At 36.2% G+C, this 19048-nt stretch overlaps 1 protein-coding gene across 2 annotated transcripts in view; it reads left to right on the top strand.

The window, feature by feature from the left end:
* Positions 1-19048, top strand: part of ERGIC1 (endoplasmic reticulum-golgi intermediate compartment 1) — a 77009-nt gene that overhangs the window by 23324 nt on the left and 34637 nt on the right. For both annotated transcript variants that reach the window (XM_026696382.2, XM_026696381.2), the window contains exons 2-3: positions 1841-1902; positions 12803-12875. In XM_026696382.2, the coding sequence (XP_026552167.1) occupies positions 1841-1902; positions 12803-12875 (135 nt within the window). The remainder of the gene's footprint in view (positions 1-1840; positions 1903-12802; positions 12876-19048) is intronic.

Raw genomic sequence — 19048 nt, 5'->3', positions numbered from 1 at the left:
GTCTGTGTGGAAAGAATGTAAACAGTGCTTTCCAGATGTTCCCAGGGAATCTGCAGGTCCATAAATGGGGCATTTTGTGGAAGAATATTATTTTCAATGAGAGGAAAGATGAATCAGGCTGTACAAAATGCAGTATATAGCTTTGACCATATCAAATGTTAAAGGCTTTTGTTCATGTGCATTGGTCATGTCGTGACTCCAGGTTTGTATGTATCTCTTTCTATAAGTACTTCCCCAAATGTCCTGGCAAAGAAATGTGTCAGCAATGCAGAAAGTTATATTTTCTCTGGGGAAATTAATAAGCATTGAAAGGCAGTAGGTCTTTTTTTTTTTCAGCTTTACGTCAACATTCTCGAGGCAGAATGCATAATCTTCAGAATCTTTTTGTGTTAGATCAAGATCATGTCCTACATATTGTAACTCAAGTTGTCTTTTCATCTCTCACTTGTATATGGGCCTTGCATAGACAGCTAGGCATAATTACTTCTTATCATATGCATGTCTTGTCACGCAGGACCGATGGCTTGGGTTTGATGGCTAAATTTAGGCACCACAATATTTTGGCGTGATGAAGAAGCATAAATCTTATTTTTAACATTTTTAGTTTTTCATTTTTTTAAGCAATTGTTGTCAATTATGAAAGAATTGTCTGAGTTGTACACAGTTTATAGAATTGTACAGAATACATGTAGTCAAGTTAAGATTAATAGGTTAGTTAACTTAAAATGTAAGCAAGTAGGCCTTTCTGGAAGTAAATTGCTCCTTTTTAATCCTTAATTCCTCTCCAGTCTCCCTGCCCTGTGTTCCCAAATGGTCAATAACCCTGCCTCTGAAATTATGGTGATATTATCACATCAGTGGAAATTATTCAGTAGTCTCTAGGTCAGGGGCGTCAAACTCAATTTCATTGAAGGCCACATCAGGGTTGTATTTGACCTCAGGGCAGGGGTGGTCATGGTATGTGACTGGGGATGGTCATGGTCATGGTGGGTGTGGCTGGGTGGGTGTGGCCACAGGGGCATTTGACACAGGTCAAGGTGCATTTTTCCCCTTCCCTTCTTTCTTTCCACAGTTCTTTACTATAACCATTTTCCTATCTCTTCTAGCAGATATTACTAGCAAATATTTATTGCTTAATCTTCATACTCTGCTTAACTTTTTATTTCTAAATTTACACCCCATTGTTTAATAGTAAATTGCTTTTCCAAGCAGAAAAGCTATTTATACTATTGCATTTTTATTATTCAACTAATAATAAAAATACAATAGCATAAATAACATAATACAAGATCTACCAGCGAAGGTAAATTTCCAAGATAGTAAATAGAAATGGTTGTCAATTATAGATTGTTGATTGTAGATTAAATGCACTTACAGTATGTAAAAACTGGCATTAAGCTATGGGTTGGATCCGGCCCATGGGACTTGAGTTTTGACGCTCCTGCTCAAGGTAGACAAGGAAGTGAACTGAACCAACAAAAAGATTGTCCAGCTTGATCTGCCTGAAAGAGCTCTTAATGGAAATACTGTAGGTCAGCTGAAGTGAGGCCAAACGAATAAGAGGCTGGTAGAGAGCTGCTGCACCTTGTACAGTTGTGAACTAACTGACTAATGAGCACAGTTAAGAGGTCTTTCTTCTGGGCTTATTGAATGAGTGTGGAAAAGCAGAGGGAAAAAAGAGCATCTCTCCCTCCATTCTCATTTTCTCCTAACCTCCTCATCAGACCTGACTGGCCATAGACGTAATTTTTAAAAAATATTTGCAGTATTGTGAACGCTGAATCATAAAATGTTCTACCTGTTTTATAATATTTGTGGATTTTTTTTGTATGTTTTCCAGGTTTGATATCTACAGAAAGGTGCCAAAGGACCTTACTCAGCCAACATTTACAGGAGCAATTAGTAAGTATCTGTGCTGTATGTGGTGTTTTTATTTCTGTTTTGTCTTTGCAGGTTTCATTGCAGGATTTGAGCTTTTTCTGATTGTTTATTTAAAACTGTGAGATAATATAGCAATATAGTGTGCTGTACTGTATCTTGTTAAAGGTAATTTGAAGCAGTATGGTGGGCGTCTAGTTTGCATATTGGCCTTTAAAGTGACATCTTGCTGAATGGATAATTAGGATAATATTTGAAATATTTTTTCCTCCAATTTGGATGTAGGATGAAACTGGATAGACTGCTGTCAAGCAAATTAATATGAATATTTTTTGCTGAATCTTTATTTTTATCTTTCTTGTCATATAGCATAATTTGAGGGTGATTTTTAAATTATTATTTGTGTTTTTTAATCTCTTCCTTCATTTCTTTTTAAGTTTTAATTCAACACCATCATTGCAAGGCATTGCATAGAGTAGACACACATCAGGATCATTCTTTATGTCTAATATTACATTCGTGTATTGTTGCATATTTTCCCGTTCCTTTATTTGACTAGCTACCTCACTCTAATATACATATCATCTTCATTAATTTATGTCCCTATTTCTTTTTTTTAATTTTACTATATGTACATCTTAAACATTACTTTCCTAAGACATTTAATTTCATTATTTTTACTCAGGTACTAATTCTCACTTCCTTATAAGAATGTGGGCATAAGAATGTTCTTATACATAGCCAATTTGTATTCTTTCAAAGAACATTTATTCTTTACAGTAGATCCCATACTATCTTGTACCTTTCTATCAGCATTTGCACATGTTAAAACTTGTCCATCCATTTTAGTAAACTTTCGATTTGTACATAGATCTATCTATCTCAGGGCTGTCAAACTCCTCACCCGCGGACTGGATACGTCACATGCTGGCCATGCCAACACCTGTTTTAGGGAAGGGGGAAAAAGTCCCAATATGTCACATAATGCTGTGAGTTTGACACCCTGATCTATCTAGTCTGTGGTCATTTACAGCATGTATAATTGACAGTTTCCACTCTATTTTTCTTAGTTTTTGAAATGTTAATTTTCAGATTGAGATTCCTCAATCTCATCATGCAGTCTAAGATTTTCTGCAAATCATTGACATTCTCAGGCATTCCCATTTACATACTATATATCATCTATATACTACTAAGTATCCATGCATCAATGCACCCCCTAACCTGAGCAAAATGTTCCTTCTAGATGTAGTCATAAATATATTAAACAACCAGAATGACATCACACATCTTCTCTTTCCTCCTTCATTATGTTGAACCATTTTCTCAGTGTTCCATTTATTCTCATGTTTTAGTTTCATCATAAACCATTCTTACCTTATTTAGCAACCAGTTTTCAACTCCTTATTTGCACAAAAAATTCCATAATTCACACATATTCATTTTATGATATATTTTGTTAAATCAACAAATGACAGCAGAATTTTCTCTCGGATTTATACATTTCTCAGTGAAGAGCAAAATTATCTGTATGTCCCCTATCCCTCATAATTCTGTATTGTTCTTCCCAAATTGTGCTTATTGGCACACCTTATACCAGGGCTGTCAAACTTGTGGACCGCAAGCCAGCTGCGTGATGTGCTGGCCACGCCCATGCTCAGTTTAGTGAAGGAAAAAGTCACGATATGTCATGTGACGCCGCCATGATGATGCAAGTTTGACACCCCTGCTTTATATCTTTCAAACAAAATTCTAGCAATCCTCTTCATGTGTGCAATTAATAAATTAATTCTCCTGCACTTGTTGCACTATACAAATAACATCTGAACTAGTAGCTTTTGCACTTACTCTTACACCTTTTCTCTTTGTATAGGGAATGTTTATTCAATTGTCATGCATAGATGCAGTCTTCACACACGTTAAACAAGTTGCACAACCACTCTTTAAGCAAACCATATTCATATTGTAAGATTTCTCAAGATACACCATATAGGGAATTGTGATGGTATAAGTGGCAGGGACTGTGGTTGCTTAGTGATGTGGTTGCATTTTACAATTGTGTCACTTAGCCACTGAAATTCTCATCCCCATTGCTGTTGTAAAGGAAGGATTACCTGTACTTTAAAAGTTATGAAGGATTTTATATAAGTTGCATCCCCTTGAATGCATGAGTACGCATAAAGCTAATTGGATCAATTTACTTTAAAAATATGATAATTTATTGTAAAACTTGGTATTACTTCATTCATGCTCCAAATAAGAGTGCATTACCTGCTATTGATTATGTGCCATCATTGTTTTCAATTTCTAGTGACTACATAGATAGATCTTCTCTACTACCTAGATAGAACTGTCCCTAACTTAATTTTTCACATCTACCAACATTTCACCCATTTCTACTGTAATTGAATCCACTCACTTTGCTCTTTTTTCCTCTTTCTTTCCATCTTTCCCAGCATTAAAGCTTTTTCCAGAGAGCTGCCGTAGTGGGTCTGAAGTAGGATAATTTAAACCTAGTCATTTGTGTCTTGAGTGTGAATTCTGCATTGATTTTTTTTTCAATGATCCATTTGTTTTTTGTTTGTTTGTTTGTTTTTGGTCTGTCTGTGGAATTCTCAGGAGTCTGACACAACACCAAACTTCAAAAGTATCAATATTCCTCCTATCCTGCTTCTTCAAGGTCCACCTTTAACCCGCAAAGCATATCATAGGGAATATTGTAGATGCACAACTTTTGTAGGTATAGACACATCTTGGCATTCAGTTATCTTTTCCAAGGCCTTCATGGCTGCTGTACCAGGTGCTAAACTACAATGTACTATTTCTTGACTGCTGGTTGTTTTATCTGTTGTCATTTATTGGCATTAAATGTATTTCCCTATTCAATATTTGAAGCCTTAGCAGTCTAAATTTTAATTGTCCTATCCTGTCCTTAAAAAAATGCCTTCTTACTGTCTCTTGATAAAGCTTTTTTTTTTTTGCATACAGGCACACTGTATTTCATTGAGTAAGGCTACTCAGTATAGTAAATCTACTATATTGGCACTGTCTACTGTTTTGCTGGGCAGTGGATCAGTCAAGGTTTCACAGAAAAGTCTTGGCTTACCTATATCAATGAACTATAGCTACATTCCTTTGTCAGCTACACCATTTGTCTGAAGATGTGGAGCTATTCATTAAAAAGATAATGTAAATCTAAGTTCTTGGCTTGAACAGAATTTACATAACCTTTAAAATGATTCTACCAAAGATACTTTATTAAATATCCTTTCTAAAAATAAGGTGCATTAAATCAGTTTATGTCAGCTGATGGATGCATTCTTGGTTTTGGGTTGTACTATAAAGTGCTTAGCAATAGCTGTTCCAAACATACTAATGTGTCGAACTGCCCATGTTTGGATAAAGTTGCAGTGACATATGCTGTGGCATATGATAGCTAACATCCCAGTGGCACAAGCTAAATGACATATTGACAGGAAAGCACTCCAGACAGCTGCTCTGTCAATCCCTGGCTCTTCTGGATGAACTGTATATATGCATTACATTATTGTGCAAAAATATTGCAAAGCTTTGAGGTCAGAGGATTCTAGATACAAATGGAAAAAGTATGATTTATGAAGTTAAGAGTCTATGGTTTATATTCGTAATGAATCTTCAAGTACTTTTATAATAAAGCTAATTGGATCAATTTACTTTAAAAATATGATAATTTATTGTAAAACTTGGTATTACTTTAGGTGCCCAAACCCTTCTGTGCACCATTGGGGCAATCTTTATTTAAACTTTTCCTCCCTTATTTTTTTGTGTGGAGTGCAGAAGTATAGAATCAGGAACTCAAAGTTCCATTATAGTTAGTTGGGTTAGATGACGCCAGAAATGTCCAGAAAATGAATTCAGGGATTCTGTTATTGATATAGTGTTTCTTGACATCCAAATTATGCAATATGCTGTTAATTAGCATACGTTTGTCTTCATAATCAGGTATCATACACAGGGGTGGGATTCAAATGTTTAACAACCAGTTCTGTGGGTGTGGCTTAGGTGGTGGTTGTGGCTTGGTGGTCATGTGACTGGGTGGACATGGCTTAGTGGTCATGTTATTGGCTGGGTGTGGCCAACTCAATATCACTCACATCGAAGCACGCATCTCCTCACCTGGGATTTCATGACTGTGGGGGTGCTGCAACAATTGTAAATGTGAAAAATGGTCATAAGTCACTTTTTTCAGTGCCATTGTAACTTTGAATGGTCACTCCACACAAGCAAAGTACCAGCAAAGGAGGGGAACAAACTCCAGAGAAGTTCCTTATACAGGAAGTCTAGTCCTGCCAAGAATGTAATAAGGGTTAATGGAGAGGCACTTTCTGTAAGCAACACCAGAATGTTTTCTTTCTGCCTTCCTTATAGGATTAGACCAGTAATTTCTTCTAACAACCAGTTCTCTGAACTGCTTAGAATGTTAACAACAGCGAACAGGTGCAAACTGGTAGAATCCCACCCCTGATCATACATATATTTTGCATGGCTTTCATTCTTCCTATTGATTTAAAATGAATTTTTGTTGTATATAAGAAGCTGTATAATGTGGATACTCATGAGGTACTGTAAATTCTGCCATAGGTCTTGCTCTTTCCCTAGATAGATTAAAATAGTGTTTTAATGATAAGGATGATTATTAAAAAACAATCAAATAGAACAAATAACAGCAGAGCTTTTTAACATCAATTTAAGGAAAAATAAGTCTGTGTTGAATTTCTGTGGAACATTACTCTGCCACCCTTATATCAATTGCTCAGAGATAATTGTTTAGTCATAGCCCTTAAGGCAAGGATCTTGAAACTTGGCAAAGTTTAAGACTTGTGGACTTCAACTCCCAGAATTCCTGAGCTAACATGACTGGAGGAGAAATTCTGGGAGTTGAAGTCCACAAGTCTTAAAGATGTCAAGTTTAAAGATCCATGCCTTAAGGTCTTGGTCAATATTTTTTTATCTCTGCTTCTTATGAGCTAAACATCTTTCTCCCAAATGTATTTGTTCTGTGGTCTCCAATAGGTAGAATAGGTGTTATTTTCTATGAATTGATCTAGTTCTCATTCAGAGTTTGTCAATTTGGCATTATTGTGTTACCATATATAAAAGAGAACATCATAATTTAACTATGCAATGTAAGAACTTTTATTGTATAGGATCCACCTGACTGTAGTAGGATTATTCAAGAGAAAAAAACTTTCTGTACCCACTTTTTTTACATTCTGCAAAAATATTTCATTCTCTTTCCATTTTTTGCCTTCACACAACAATACCTTTTATTTCAATACTGGAGATTTAAGGCTGAGAATGAAGTAGAAGTTTTCTTGTAGAGGTGGCAGTGTCCACTCCTATTCTTCAACTCCCCCGCAAAGAGCCCAAATCTGACTACTAGTTTTTAATGCCAGAATAGCTTTTCTTTTCATTTGGGGGGAGAAGAGTTAAGAGTTAAAAGGTTATGTCTCAGAAGCTGTCTGCTTGCATGTCCACCTTTAATTTCAGGGAAAAAGAAAAAGAAAGCAGGCATTTCACCATCACATGTTGTTGATGGGATCTAGATAGATGCAAATTGGATGCCAGGGATTACCCGTGATTAAGATTAGATTACAACCCCCTGTTTTTGACACTGGACTTTGTTATTGGATTATCCCTGGACTAAAAACTGACTGATCTTACCTGTGAATGACTTTGGACTTCCTATTTTTGAACTTTGCTTTAACGTTTCTGGAAGTAAAAACCTACATTTACTGTACAGTGTATCTGTGTGCTGTGTGTGTGTTATCCAAACACTTCTCTCACTACGTCTCCCTGTATGTGCTCATTCTCCTAACGGGGAATTACCTCAACACTGTGCTTCATTGTTTCAAGCAGTTGACTCCATTCCCTTAGCATTCTGGATGGGCTAAAATTACCCCTTTGCATCTAGATTTTTTTTTTTACAAAAATATGTTTATTAAAACACATGACTTCTGTTTAAAGAAAGATAGATTTAAGGATTTTTCAGGATGTGAAATAGCATGCCAACAAAAGCAGGAAAAAGGACAATATTGGGAGTACAGTTCTGGGGAAAAGAACTAGAACATTAATCTTATACTGTAAATAAAATAAAGTAATAAAAAATAAGTGGGTGAACAAACCTCCGTACATGTTGGTATAATGAAATTATGTTAAATAATTATATTAAATATATAAATAATAAAGAAATTATATTAAAGAGAGGGAGAACAGATACAGCAAGAACAATCAGTGGATATAAAATGACAGTGGAATCAAGCGGATTTGGCTAAATTTCCTTTGGAAATGATATAGCATCTGTTTTTTTTTAATGCTGAGTCAAGAGCTGTCATCCCAATCTTTCTAATCTGTGGTAGGTATGAGAAGATCCTGATAAATCAGTTTGTGCAAGTTATTGCTCTTTTGAACCAGCTTAAAACAAGATGTACCTTCATTCAGGTATATGGATATATTCTTAGCAGAGTGTCTCCATATGCCTTTTCCTTTTTCTGGGTGGTTTATCAAATATAAAACAATTTTTCTTCCTTTCCTTCACTTCTGCCTCAATCTTGATAACATCCTGATTTCTTTAAATCATCTATAATATGGGAACAGTCATTCTCTGGCTGTAAGAAATCTCACACTTTGATCCTATTCAAACGGATTCTTGTAAAGGGGTGTTAGTTCCAAATGTTTTCCCATAGAATAATTTGTGGAAGAGTGACATACTTTGTCAGTCATTTGGTTCCTGGAACAGGCATTCATTCATGAAAAAAATGTTATATTCTGACCATTATATTTCCTAGCATTTAAGGGTGGTTGGCTTGTGAGTATTATTTAGTTGCTAGCTAGACTGTAACTCAAATGTCATGTTTTTGCTTGGTTTAAATGGTATGATTTCAATTTAAGTTGAAGTTCTTAGAATATGTACCATGCATTATTGTTTCTCATCTCACATGTATTAAAGGGTCTTGGCTGTGAATGTGCCTCCGATTAATTTTTCTCCCCTAATGAGTAGATAGACCAATTGACCTAAAAGTGGTTCCTGCCTGAACCAAGAGGCCATGCAAGTCAAAGCACCCAATAAATAGACATCACACACATGCCTCTGCAGTTCCATGCATGACATACTGTGAAATAAGTGGTCCAAGAGTCTTCCTCTGTGCATAGAGAGTTGACCCAGGGCCTTGCTCTGTATTCACAAGTACTCTACATACAAGGAAGATTGGGATTCCCACAGCTATTTTATTTACTATATTTTGATGTATCTCAATAAGCATACACAACAACAGAGTGACTACAACTGTACAGGCACTACCCTGATACTCATTTTGTATGACAATTATTGCCAATATTTGCTAAAGAGACTTTTGAATTTCACCCAATGAAAATCCCCTATCATAGCCCTTATAGCAATGCATGGTATAGTCTTACAAACAAAAGCACAGCATATATGTTTTCTGGAATTACAATTAGGCATGGTGTTGGAACAGTAAGATTTAAAATAATGGGAGTTGTTCCCAGCTCCAGGATGGGAGAAGAATATGGACAAGTGAGCTCAGAAACTTGCTTGTGGTATCTAATAACTGTTGAGTAAATGCATTGTAGATACAGTTGATATATAGCTCATTTAGAATTGTTCTCCTTTCTTGATTGGCAGAAATTTTAATTTAATTTTTTTAGACAAATGTTCCATAATGACTAAAAAAGGGATGCTGCAATACATAGAACATTTCAATGGCAAGACCTTGTGGTGATGAAGATGGATATTGGAATGTCCTGACATTGTGTCTGAAGAATGAATGAAGTTACATGGTACTTAGATGTTCCCCTCCCTCAATACTGTGGTGTGAAGCATTTCTTCTTTGCCATGGTGATTCAGAATTGAGTCAAGAGGTGGAGAATGTTTGCTTTAATTCATCAATAAATATCAGCTCTGCCTCTTTCACTGTCTTAGACTAATGCGTATAGATTTTGCCACACCCTCATTGCTTTCATTTGAGTCTGTTTCCTTCATTCACAGTCATTGTTGAACACTGTGACTGTTTTTGAAACACATGGAAGTATTTTTTTTTAAGATTTTGTTCATCCCATCATAATAATAGCTCAAGGCAGTGAACATTTTTAATACTCTCTCCTCCTCCTATTTTCACCACAACAACAACCCTGTGAGGTGAGTTGGGCTAAGAAAGAGAGTAATTGTCCCAAAGTCACCAAGCCAGCTTTTATGCCTAAGGTGGGAGTAGAACTCACAGCCTCCTGGTTTCTAGACTGGTGCCTTAATCATGTACCAAACTGGCTATATAGAGAGATGTCTAATAGAATGCCAATGATAGTAAGAAACCCAGAGATTTTCAGCTTCCTTCTCAGCAAAAATATTCATTAAATCCAAGTGTAGACAGATAACAATTAAAGGAAAATTGTAGCGATCTGCTCAATACAAGCTTGAGAAGAACTGTGACATAAGAGAATGAACGTAATCTCATTTTTTAAATATTTATTTTTGTGGAAAAAGTAGCACCTAAAGCTTAATTAGTTGCTGAGGCATGCATGTGTAAGAAATTCCCCCCTCCTGCTGCATAATGGGAACATTGGCCTGTGCCACTGGGTCAGGCAGGGATGGCAGGTTGCAGACCCTGATAGTTAAAGAAATCTGACTGGTGGTGTCTAGGAAGACAGCCTTCTCTGCTATTGCAATAATCTGTCCCTGGAGGTGAGGTAAGCCACTAATCTTCTGGCTTTCTGAAAATAAGTTGAAACATAGTTTAGGGGTCTTGAATGGGGAGCCCAAGGGAGCATGGAGTTGTGGGACTGGTTGGTGCCGGAAAAATCTTCCCTTCAGATTTTTAAATAACTTTTCACTAATTTTTCACAGTTTTACTATTTGTAAGGGCCTGCCTCAGTTAATCACCTCAGGAAAGCATGACTCTTGAAGCAGGTAGTTATCAAAATTTACTGAGAGATAGTGATTGTAGAGAAGTCAGGCAGAATCTAAAATTTCCATGCAAAGTGTTAATTCTTCCCATTGCAAAACCTCACCCCCCCGTACCAGTCCACTGTTATGCCTCTATATTATTTTGAGAACTCCGAGTAGTTAGCTTAGTAGCAGGTCATACCCAGGAAGCAATGACCTTGGTGTCAGGCTGGAACTGGGTGGGAGGACCCCAATAGTCTTCTCCCCCTTCCTCCATCGGAATGGCAATGCCCTACAGGGTACTTGACACTATTCTTGATTCCTTTAAAATTTTTAATTCCAACATTTTCATTTTATATATTTTGATTTTTTATTGTACACTGCCCAATCCCATTTTGAAGAAGATAAGTGGTTCAGAACTGCAAAAATAAATAAATAATAAAGCTTAATAAAAAATGACTTAAAATCATAGTGTTTCCATTGTAACTCAGTTCAAAAGCTGGTATCAATAGGCCTTTATCAGTATCACCTACTTGTTCCAACATCTAACGACATGTCTCTTAATTCCAGTTGATAGAGAACATGGATTGGAAAAAGTGTTTGTTGTAATGTCTTGCCTCCGTTACTTCTTACTTTGTCCATCACTAAAATAGCTATGATGTCTCATTTCTGGAATTCACTCACCAAGTGAACTCATGTAACATATTTTATGTTACCCATTAGGAATTAGCAAAAACATTTTTTAAAATTTCTCTAGACTTTTTATTAACTATTTGGATATCTTAATTACTATAAATGCCAAGTGGTTCTTGTACTAGTCATCTGGCTGATCAGTTTTATTATTTCGTTACTTTTAATGATATTAATGGAAACCATCTTGGAATAATTTTGATGAAAACATCTATAAAAATATAATTATTCCTTCTGCAGCAAAGACATTTTTCTAATGGGGCAGCTGCAGCAATAGGAAGCAAAAGAAATAGGCAAAAATTACCTGGAAGAGTGCAATTATCTCCCTCATAGTAGATTATTTCTCTCTTGCCCTTTTTGGGGTGGGTTGTATATCTCTACTATGTTGAGTCCTCTGGTGTCCCATTTTTTGTGCCTGGCATTTGCATGGTGGTGACATTTCTTTAATAAATTAAGAAATAATAAGCACTTTCAAACAGAAAATAAGATTGGTTAGAAATAAGAGTCCTCTAAATGGAGCAAGTTCTGCTTTTTTGAGTCATTAGGAATTATAAAAAAGAAATAGATAAGACAATTGTAGTAGACAGAGAATAGGGAATACAGATAGTAATTGAACTTGGCTTTAGCTTTCTTCTCACTTAGGAATCATGTTTTCTGTTTTATTTCAACCTTTACATTATACAGGGTAGGCAGAAGGAAAAATGGAATATCTCTGGCTTCATATTAAGAACATCCAGGATGAAGAAAGATGTAAATAAGAACATCTTAACATTTCTTAGTGCTGATTTCATGGATTAAGCATCTGACTTTTATTATCCTGATGACCATCCATTTTCAACCTGTTTATATAACATACTATTTTAAACCAATGTTTATAGTACAATGTTCAAAAAGGGGCTTTTTATTCATTTTTCTTTGGGTGCCAGAATGTAGTTCTAAATTACCTGAGAGTGTGTTTTTTATGCAGCTAACTTAAGACCCCTGATACATTGCTTTTAATACTTAACTATATTGGAAGGAAGAGGTTTCTGTCAGCCTTTGGGACTTTCTAGGAAGCGGGAAAGAACTTTTATATTTATATACATTGGAGTTTGGGGAAACATTTCCACACGGCAAAGCAATATTTAAATCCAGAAGGCAAATTGGGATCTAGCTTAGAAGAATCAGGATATATTTGTAAGGAAAGTCAAGCAACCGAGTGGTAATATTGCCATTATGGAATCAAGCTGGTTGGAGGTGGATTTTCAGATTTTTGAGGGAGGAATGAGTTTAATTTGTATTTACCCATTTCTTTTCCAGTCTCTGTTTGCTGCTGTTTCTTCATATTGTTTCTATTCCTGTCTGAGCTTACTGGATTCATAGCCACTGAAATGTAAGTACAAACCGTTTATCTTGTCACTTTTCATTTTCAAAATGTATATTAACTTTTCTTATCTGATGGTAAGGTTTTGCATGGAAAGACGCTGCCTACACATAATACAGGTAGTCCTCAACTTCCAACAGTTTAGTGACCATTCAGAATTACAACGGCACTGAAAAAAGTGACTTATGACCATTTTTCACACTTATGACCGTTGCAGCATCCCCATGGTCACATGATTTACACTCAGATGCTTGACAATTGGTTCATATTTACGACGGGTCGCAGTGTCCCTGGGTCATGTGATCTCCTTTAGTGACCTTCTGGCAAGCAAAGTCAATGGGAAAGTCAAATTCACTGAAAAACGGTGTTACTAATTTACTAATTTTAACAACTGCTGTGATTCACTTAACAAATGTGGCGAGAAAGATTGTAAACCTCACTTAACAAATTTCTCATTTAGCAACATAAATTTTGGGCTTTATTGTGGTTGTAAGTTGAGGACTACCTGTATATGTGTGTTTCTGAAAGCCTGCATCTAAATACTGAGTCTTATCTGCCTTTATCCTGATAGCAAAACATTTCCCCCTCTCCACTTACTCCCTTTCCAGCCTCCTGATCAGCTTTCCTGACTACCTTCTTTCAATCAACAAACAGATAATTCCCATTTTAGCCTTGCGGTTTTGGATGAACCCAATTAACTATAAGGGCAAACCAGAATTCCTCCGAAAGGCACTCTCACCACAGTGCAGAAAGCTTGATGCACTGGAACTTTGCTTGCTGTTCTTGAGGTACAGCAGAACAAGATAACAGCTGCTTTGCAGACATTGGCCTGAACAAGCTAAACAACATCCCAGAGTTTAATCAGTTTCGTAGGGAGTGGAAGAACTTAGAATGACAAAGTGGGAATCAAAGAGTCTCAAAGTAGACAAGTTCATATACTTGACATAGTGCAGGTGTTCCCCAGATTCCTGTTTGGGGAAAAATCAGAGAAAAAAATATTATTGTGACTGGCCAGATAAAGCACACCTTGAGAGGGTGGCTAATGCTTTGATTCAGTTGTGCCCATGTGACTTTTCCTCTCATGATTATATAAATTTGATAAATATATTTTAAACCCTGGAGGCATGGTTCGTATTCTCTTTTACATATGCACATTTGCATGTGCGTGTACACATACACACGCACACAGATTCCCATATTCTATAGTAATTGATCTTTACAATATTTACAAATACAGCTTTGATGTAACTATGTTCAGGACTTGAGGATTCTGTTGTTAGTTAATTTCTAGAGATAGTAGTTAAATTGTGCTGGTGGAGTCTGGCAGAATCTCGGAACAAGCAGAACTACACTGTACTTTTTAATAGTGACATATTGCAAATCCACAAGTATTTTTCCTGTGTCTGGTTGGTGTCAAAGTTGGTATTCAGCAGGTTCTGACCAGTTCTGGACAACCGGTAGCGGAAATTTTGAGTAGTTTGGAGAACCGGCAAATACCACCTCTGACTGGAGATTTTACAGTATCCTTCCCCTGCCACATCCACCAAGCCACGCCCACAGAACCGGTAGTAAAAAAAAATTGAATCCCACCACTGGCTAACTTGTGTTGCACTTGAATTAAGATCACCAAGAAACATTTAGGCTATAGACTTGGAATAGAAAGTTAAAAAATATTTCAGAAGAAGGCAATGGGAAATCACTTCCGTATTGTTGCCATAAAGCAATGTGGATATGTTGACATAAAACTTGAGGTTTACTTTACAGGAAATGTAATGATAGAGTTTTATTCCAAATGCTTCAATAACCCAGTGACAGCCTTTTTCTTTCTGCATTGATGATCAGTGAGTAGTAAATTTGGGTATATGTTGGAGTTTGAAAATGAGGAGTCAAATCAGCCTCTTTGGAGGTTCCACAAAGCAAAATGAGAGCTCTACTAAATGATTCAAACCACCTATAAAGAGTTAAAGCTACAAGGTAATTAATGACAGTGCCCAGCTCTGAGTTATGCATAAGAAAAGAAAGGACCTCTTTTAATTGACGGTAATGAAAGTAACCGAAACATATGTGAATTCCTCACATGCTTAACTGATAATTTGAGCATATATGTTATATAATTTAATGATAGTATATATTTTAATTTGTAATGTTCCAAAGCTTAACATATAATTTTCATACAGGGTAATTACATTTTATACTTAAAACAATACCTATTTTACACATACACAGAGAGAAGGAAGAGAGAGAGAAAGAGACAGACAGACAGATATATATTGGTAGCTTCACTACCAATGGCTGCACCAGTTTTGACAAAGTGAAGAGCATATGAGAGTACAACGTGGAATTTATCAACAAGAGGGAGAGAAGGATTATCCATTTCCACTGTACATATGTATGTTTTTATGTACTGGTAATTATTGGTATAAATTCCTTGAAAAAGGCCACATACAAGTATAAAAATAGTTTGGATGCAAAAGTGAAGAAGTGCATACCACAATCTCTTAATTTTTTTCTATTGGTGGAATTTTAAAAACAATTTTTATAAGATACAGGTAGTCCTCAACTTACATCACAGCAGTTGCCAGGCTGCCCAATTATGATCATGTGACAGTACGGTTGATGTGACAATCGTAACTTTGAAGAGGGTCATAATCACCTTTTTCAGTGCTGTTTTAACTTGGAACCATTTAGTGCTGTCTTAAACAATCATTGTGTGTTGAACAAATTGAGGGCTACCGGTATAAAATAGCCATTATTGGGTAATAAGCAATCATTCAGCAATAAGATAGGAGTTATTCCTACCCTTAGAAAGTAAGACTATGTTGAAACAGCTTTCTCAGTTACTTGATTTTCACTATAATGAGTATAGTATGTCACCTGTTTGATCAAGTTCAGAATTCTCGAAGTAGTGGATTCACTAATCAGAGGATTCAAACTTCCTTATTGGCATGTTATCTTAGATTTCTACTTCCCCACTTTCTCTCGATACTTCATCTTAGTATAAATATCCATCCATCTAGCCAGTCTCTGCAATTGGAAAAAGTGCTATCAGGCTCCAGGTTTTTTTTGTCACTATAGACAAACAAATATAGCAACATAGGGAAATGAGCTCCGTTATTTTTAAGACTGAGTGAGACATTCAGGGAATAAAATTACCCCTTCTGGATTCAAGTGATAAGGTTAAATATAAAATAGCATTTGTTTTTCCCTTGAGAGAAAATAAAATAAGAGCATGTTGTATTTCAATATTTCAAAGGTATAAATAGTCTTGTTGGCAAAGACAGCTATTTTGCTGTATTATTAATTTGGTATTGCTAAATTTGGATAATTAAGAAAGCCTGTGATGGCAAAATGTCAAGCTACAGCTTGGAACTATTTGATTTTGGAAAAATAAGGATCAGACAAAAATATTGCTAGATCAAGAAAAATTGGCATAGGACATGCATAGTTTATGACAAAAATGAATTTTCCAGTTAGCAAAATATAAAAAATGTACATTTTTTCCTTCCAACTACTTGCAGCGATCTTGTGGAAAAAATAGTGTTCATATTCATATTTCCCTCCCTACTTTATGTGTAAAGCCCTAATAGTTGTAAGCACATTTCCTGATTACCCAATAAGGGGTGTGCTATATTATTGTTTACAGAAGATAATAGTAAATCACTCACATATTTATGTTATAGTAAGACAGACAATTTTCACCAATCTGGTACGATGCAATAAGGTTTAAAACTTCCACCTTTTAGAAGTTTTAATTTTGTTTTTCTTACTTCACTGTGTTGATCACACTGTGGTTTTAGAATTGCTCTCCAAATTGTTGCTATAAACTAAATTGCTTTGGATATATGGCAAAATTTTGAATTGGCTTGTCACTTTATGTTCCTCTTAAGCTTTGAATTCAGCTGCACACCTTAAATGAATAAAATAAATAAATAAAATAAAGGCTGTTTCTTAGGATGTTCCTATTGAAATAAAGTATTTGAAACTGTTTGATAAAATAAAAGCATTGAGGTAATTTCTCCAGTCAGTAGCAAATGAACTTCCTCCTTCAAGTTCTCTTTCCACAAAGCAAAAATCAGCTTTAATTAGTGACACTTAAGATGAACAAATCAAGCCTGGGTTATGAATTACTCACTGGCATCCGGCCTAGATCATGATTAACTCATGGTATTAATCATGACACATAATTCTTTGGGTATTAAGCATGGGTGACTTTCCCTTGAAAAGAGCATTTGAATGAATAGCTTGTGGCATCAAGTCACTGAGAGGATCCTGCTTCTGTTGAGATTTGATGATGCCTGAAATAAATAGAGGCAACTTTGCCTGTGTTTTCTGATTTTCAAAGGCGTCTTCTTCTTTCAGATTTATTTGCATTTGTTTTGATATTTTGGGAATTACAGTTCTTACAAGATTTTTTAAAATATTTTTCTTAAATAATTCTTATATTTGTGTCTGACTGACCTTATTTTCAGACTTTTCAGTGCTCCTCCTTCCAGAGAACTGTAGTATTCCTCTAGGCGAGGAATATATATTTTGACATTCTAAAATATATTTAGTACAATGTACTACATCATGTGGCATTTCAAAAAGATATTATTTTGATAATATTTTAATCCTGCTCTCAATGTGAATCCTGCTGGATCCCTGATGCTGGCTATTTGCATTGATAGGAAAAATATATCTTGCTTCATACTTCATACAGAGGAGGGGAAACAAGCCTTCCTATCTCTAAACAATGATCTTAATTGACACTAGCTATTCCACAATCTTTTTTCCCCAAATGAAATATAAAATAATACTGCTTTGTAGTTAAGGGTGGAGCTATGTAATTATTATCATACGTAGTCTGCCTCTAAGTTTGGTAAGGATAGAGGAAGCATTTCCTGATGTAAAACTTCCTGTAAATGTATTGTCCGAGGCCTGATGAAAACACAGCAGTTCTTTATCTCTTAATCAGTAATTTCTTCCTTAACAATAACACCTGAGGAAGCATCACATTTCTGGTGCAGGTTTCCCTAAGTAAATGGCAGCATAAATAGACACTTTATAAGCCATTAAATTATCAGCAGATTCCTGTTTGGTTAACTTTGCATCTGTCTGAAATGTTGGTGTCAGGAATTTGGGACAAATATTTTTCCCAAACGAATGTGTTTTTCCTTACATTTTCTGTCTGGCTGAATCAATCCGCTGATTGGTGAACATGTACTTTTGGGTGCAGTAGTTTGCTCATCTCTGGTATGTAGTGCTTTGGGGTATTCCAATAAGTTGATGGCTGGGGAGCATAACAAGGCACCCCTGTTCATGACAGTTGCTCAAGGGCGCTGTGTGTCCAGTCTGACAATGTCTCAGATTCTCTCTCTGACGCAGGAAGACACTTTAGCCGGGAGTTGTACTTTATTGCTATTATTATTTTTCTAATGGCCTCTGAAAGCTAAAAGAAGAATGGTAGTGATATTAAATGTATCACTTAGATCAGTGGCACCAGACCTTTTGGTTGCCAGGGACCGGTTCCATGGAGAGAGATTTTTTGCCAGCCCCTAGGGGGCATGGGTTCGTGTGCTGACTGCATCCTGTCGATGGGGTTCACTTGTTTGTACGATCCGGTTTCTGGCTTGCCAGTCCCTGGATCAGGGGTTAGAGATCCCCGACTTAGACACTTAACATGTCGTTTGTAAGATTATTTTCTTTTAAAAAGGGAAAATGTATTCAGTCAGTGTCCAGGAATGCAATCTTGGATGTTGGAGGAAGCAGCCAATAAATGACATGGGGCTGGAGTTGCCCACCACTGCACTTATGCGTTGCTGCATACCTACATATGAAGGGGTTGATAAGTGTAAGTTGCAGGTGGTTGTGGACGGGCCGGTACACATACCTCCTGAATGCCAACTGTGCATTGTGGGGAGGTGCGTGCCCTGAATGCTGATTGGTTGATCTAACTTCCTCTACTGTGTTTTTAATGTTTGAGTGCCCCCTAGCCAGAATGTTAACACTTGCAGAAATATAAATGGAACAACTATGCAACCATCTCTGAATGACAGGCGCAAAAATTCTCTGACATGTGGTGCCGAAGAAGTCTGCTCAATCCTTGAAGCTTCCTCCTTTATCATTGTCCAGCATATCTTTAAAGGCTGGAATGAATTTAGAGCATTTGAAATCTATTCTTGGACAGTTAAGATGTTACTGGA

The sequence above is a fragment of the Pseudonaja textilis genome, chromosome 2 (genome assembly GCF_049901715.1).
Source record: "Pseudonaja textilis isolate UNSWEBS1 chromosome 2, rPseTex1.2, whole genome shotgun sequence".
In the NCBI taxonomy this organism is placed as follows: Eukaryota; Metazoa; Chordata; class Lepidosauria; order Squamata; family Elapidae; genus Pseudonaja; species Pseudonaja textilis.
This window is presented reverse-complemented; position numbering and strand designations above follow the sequence as displayed.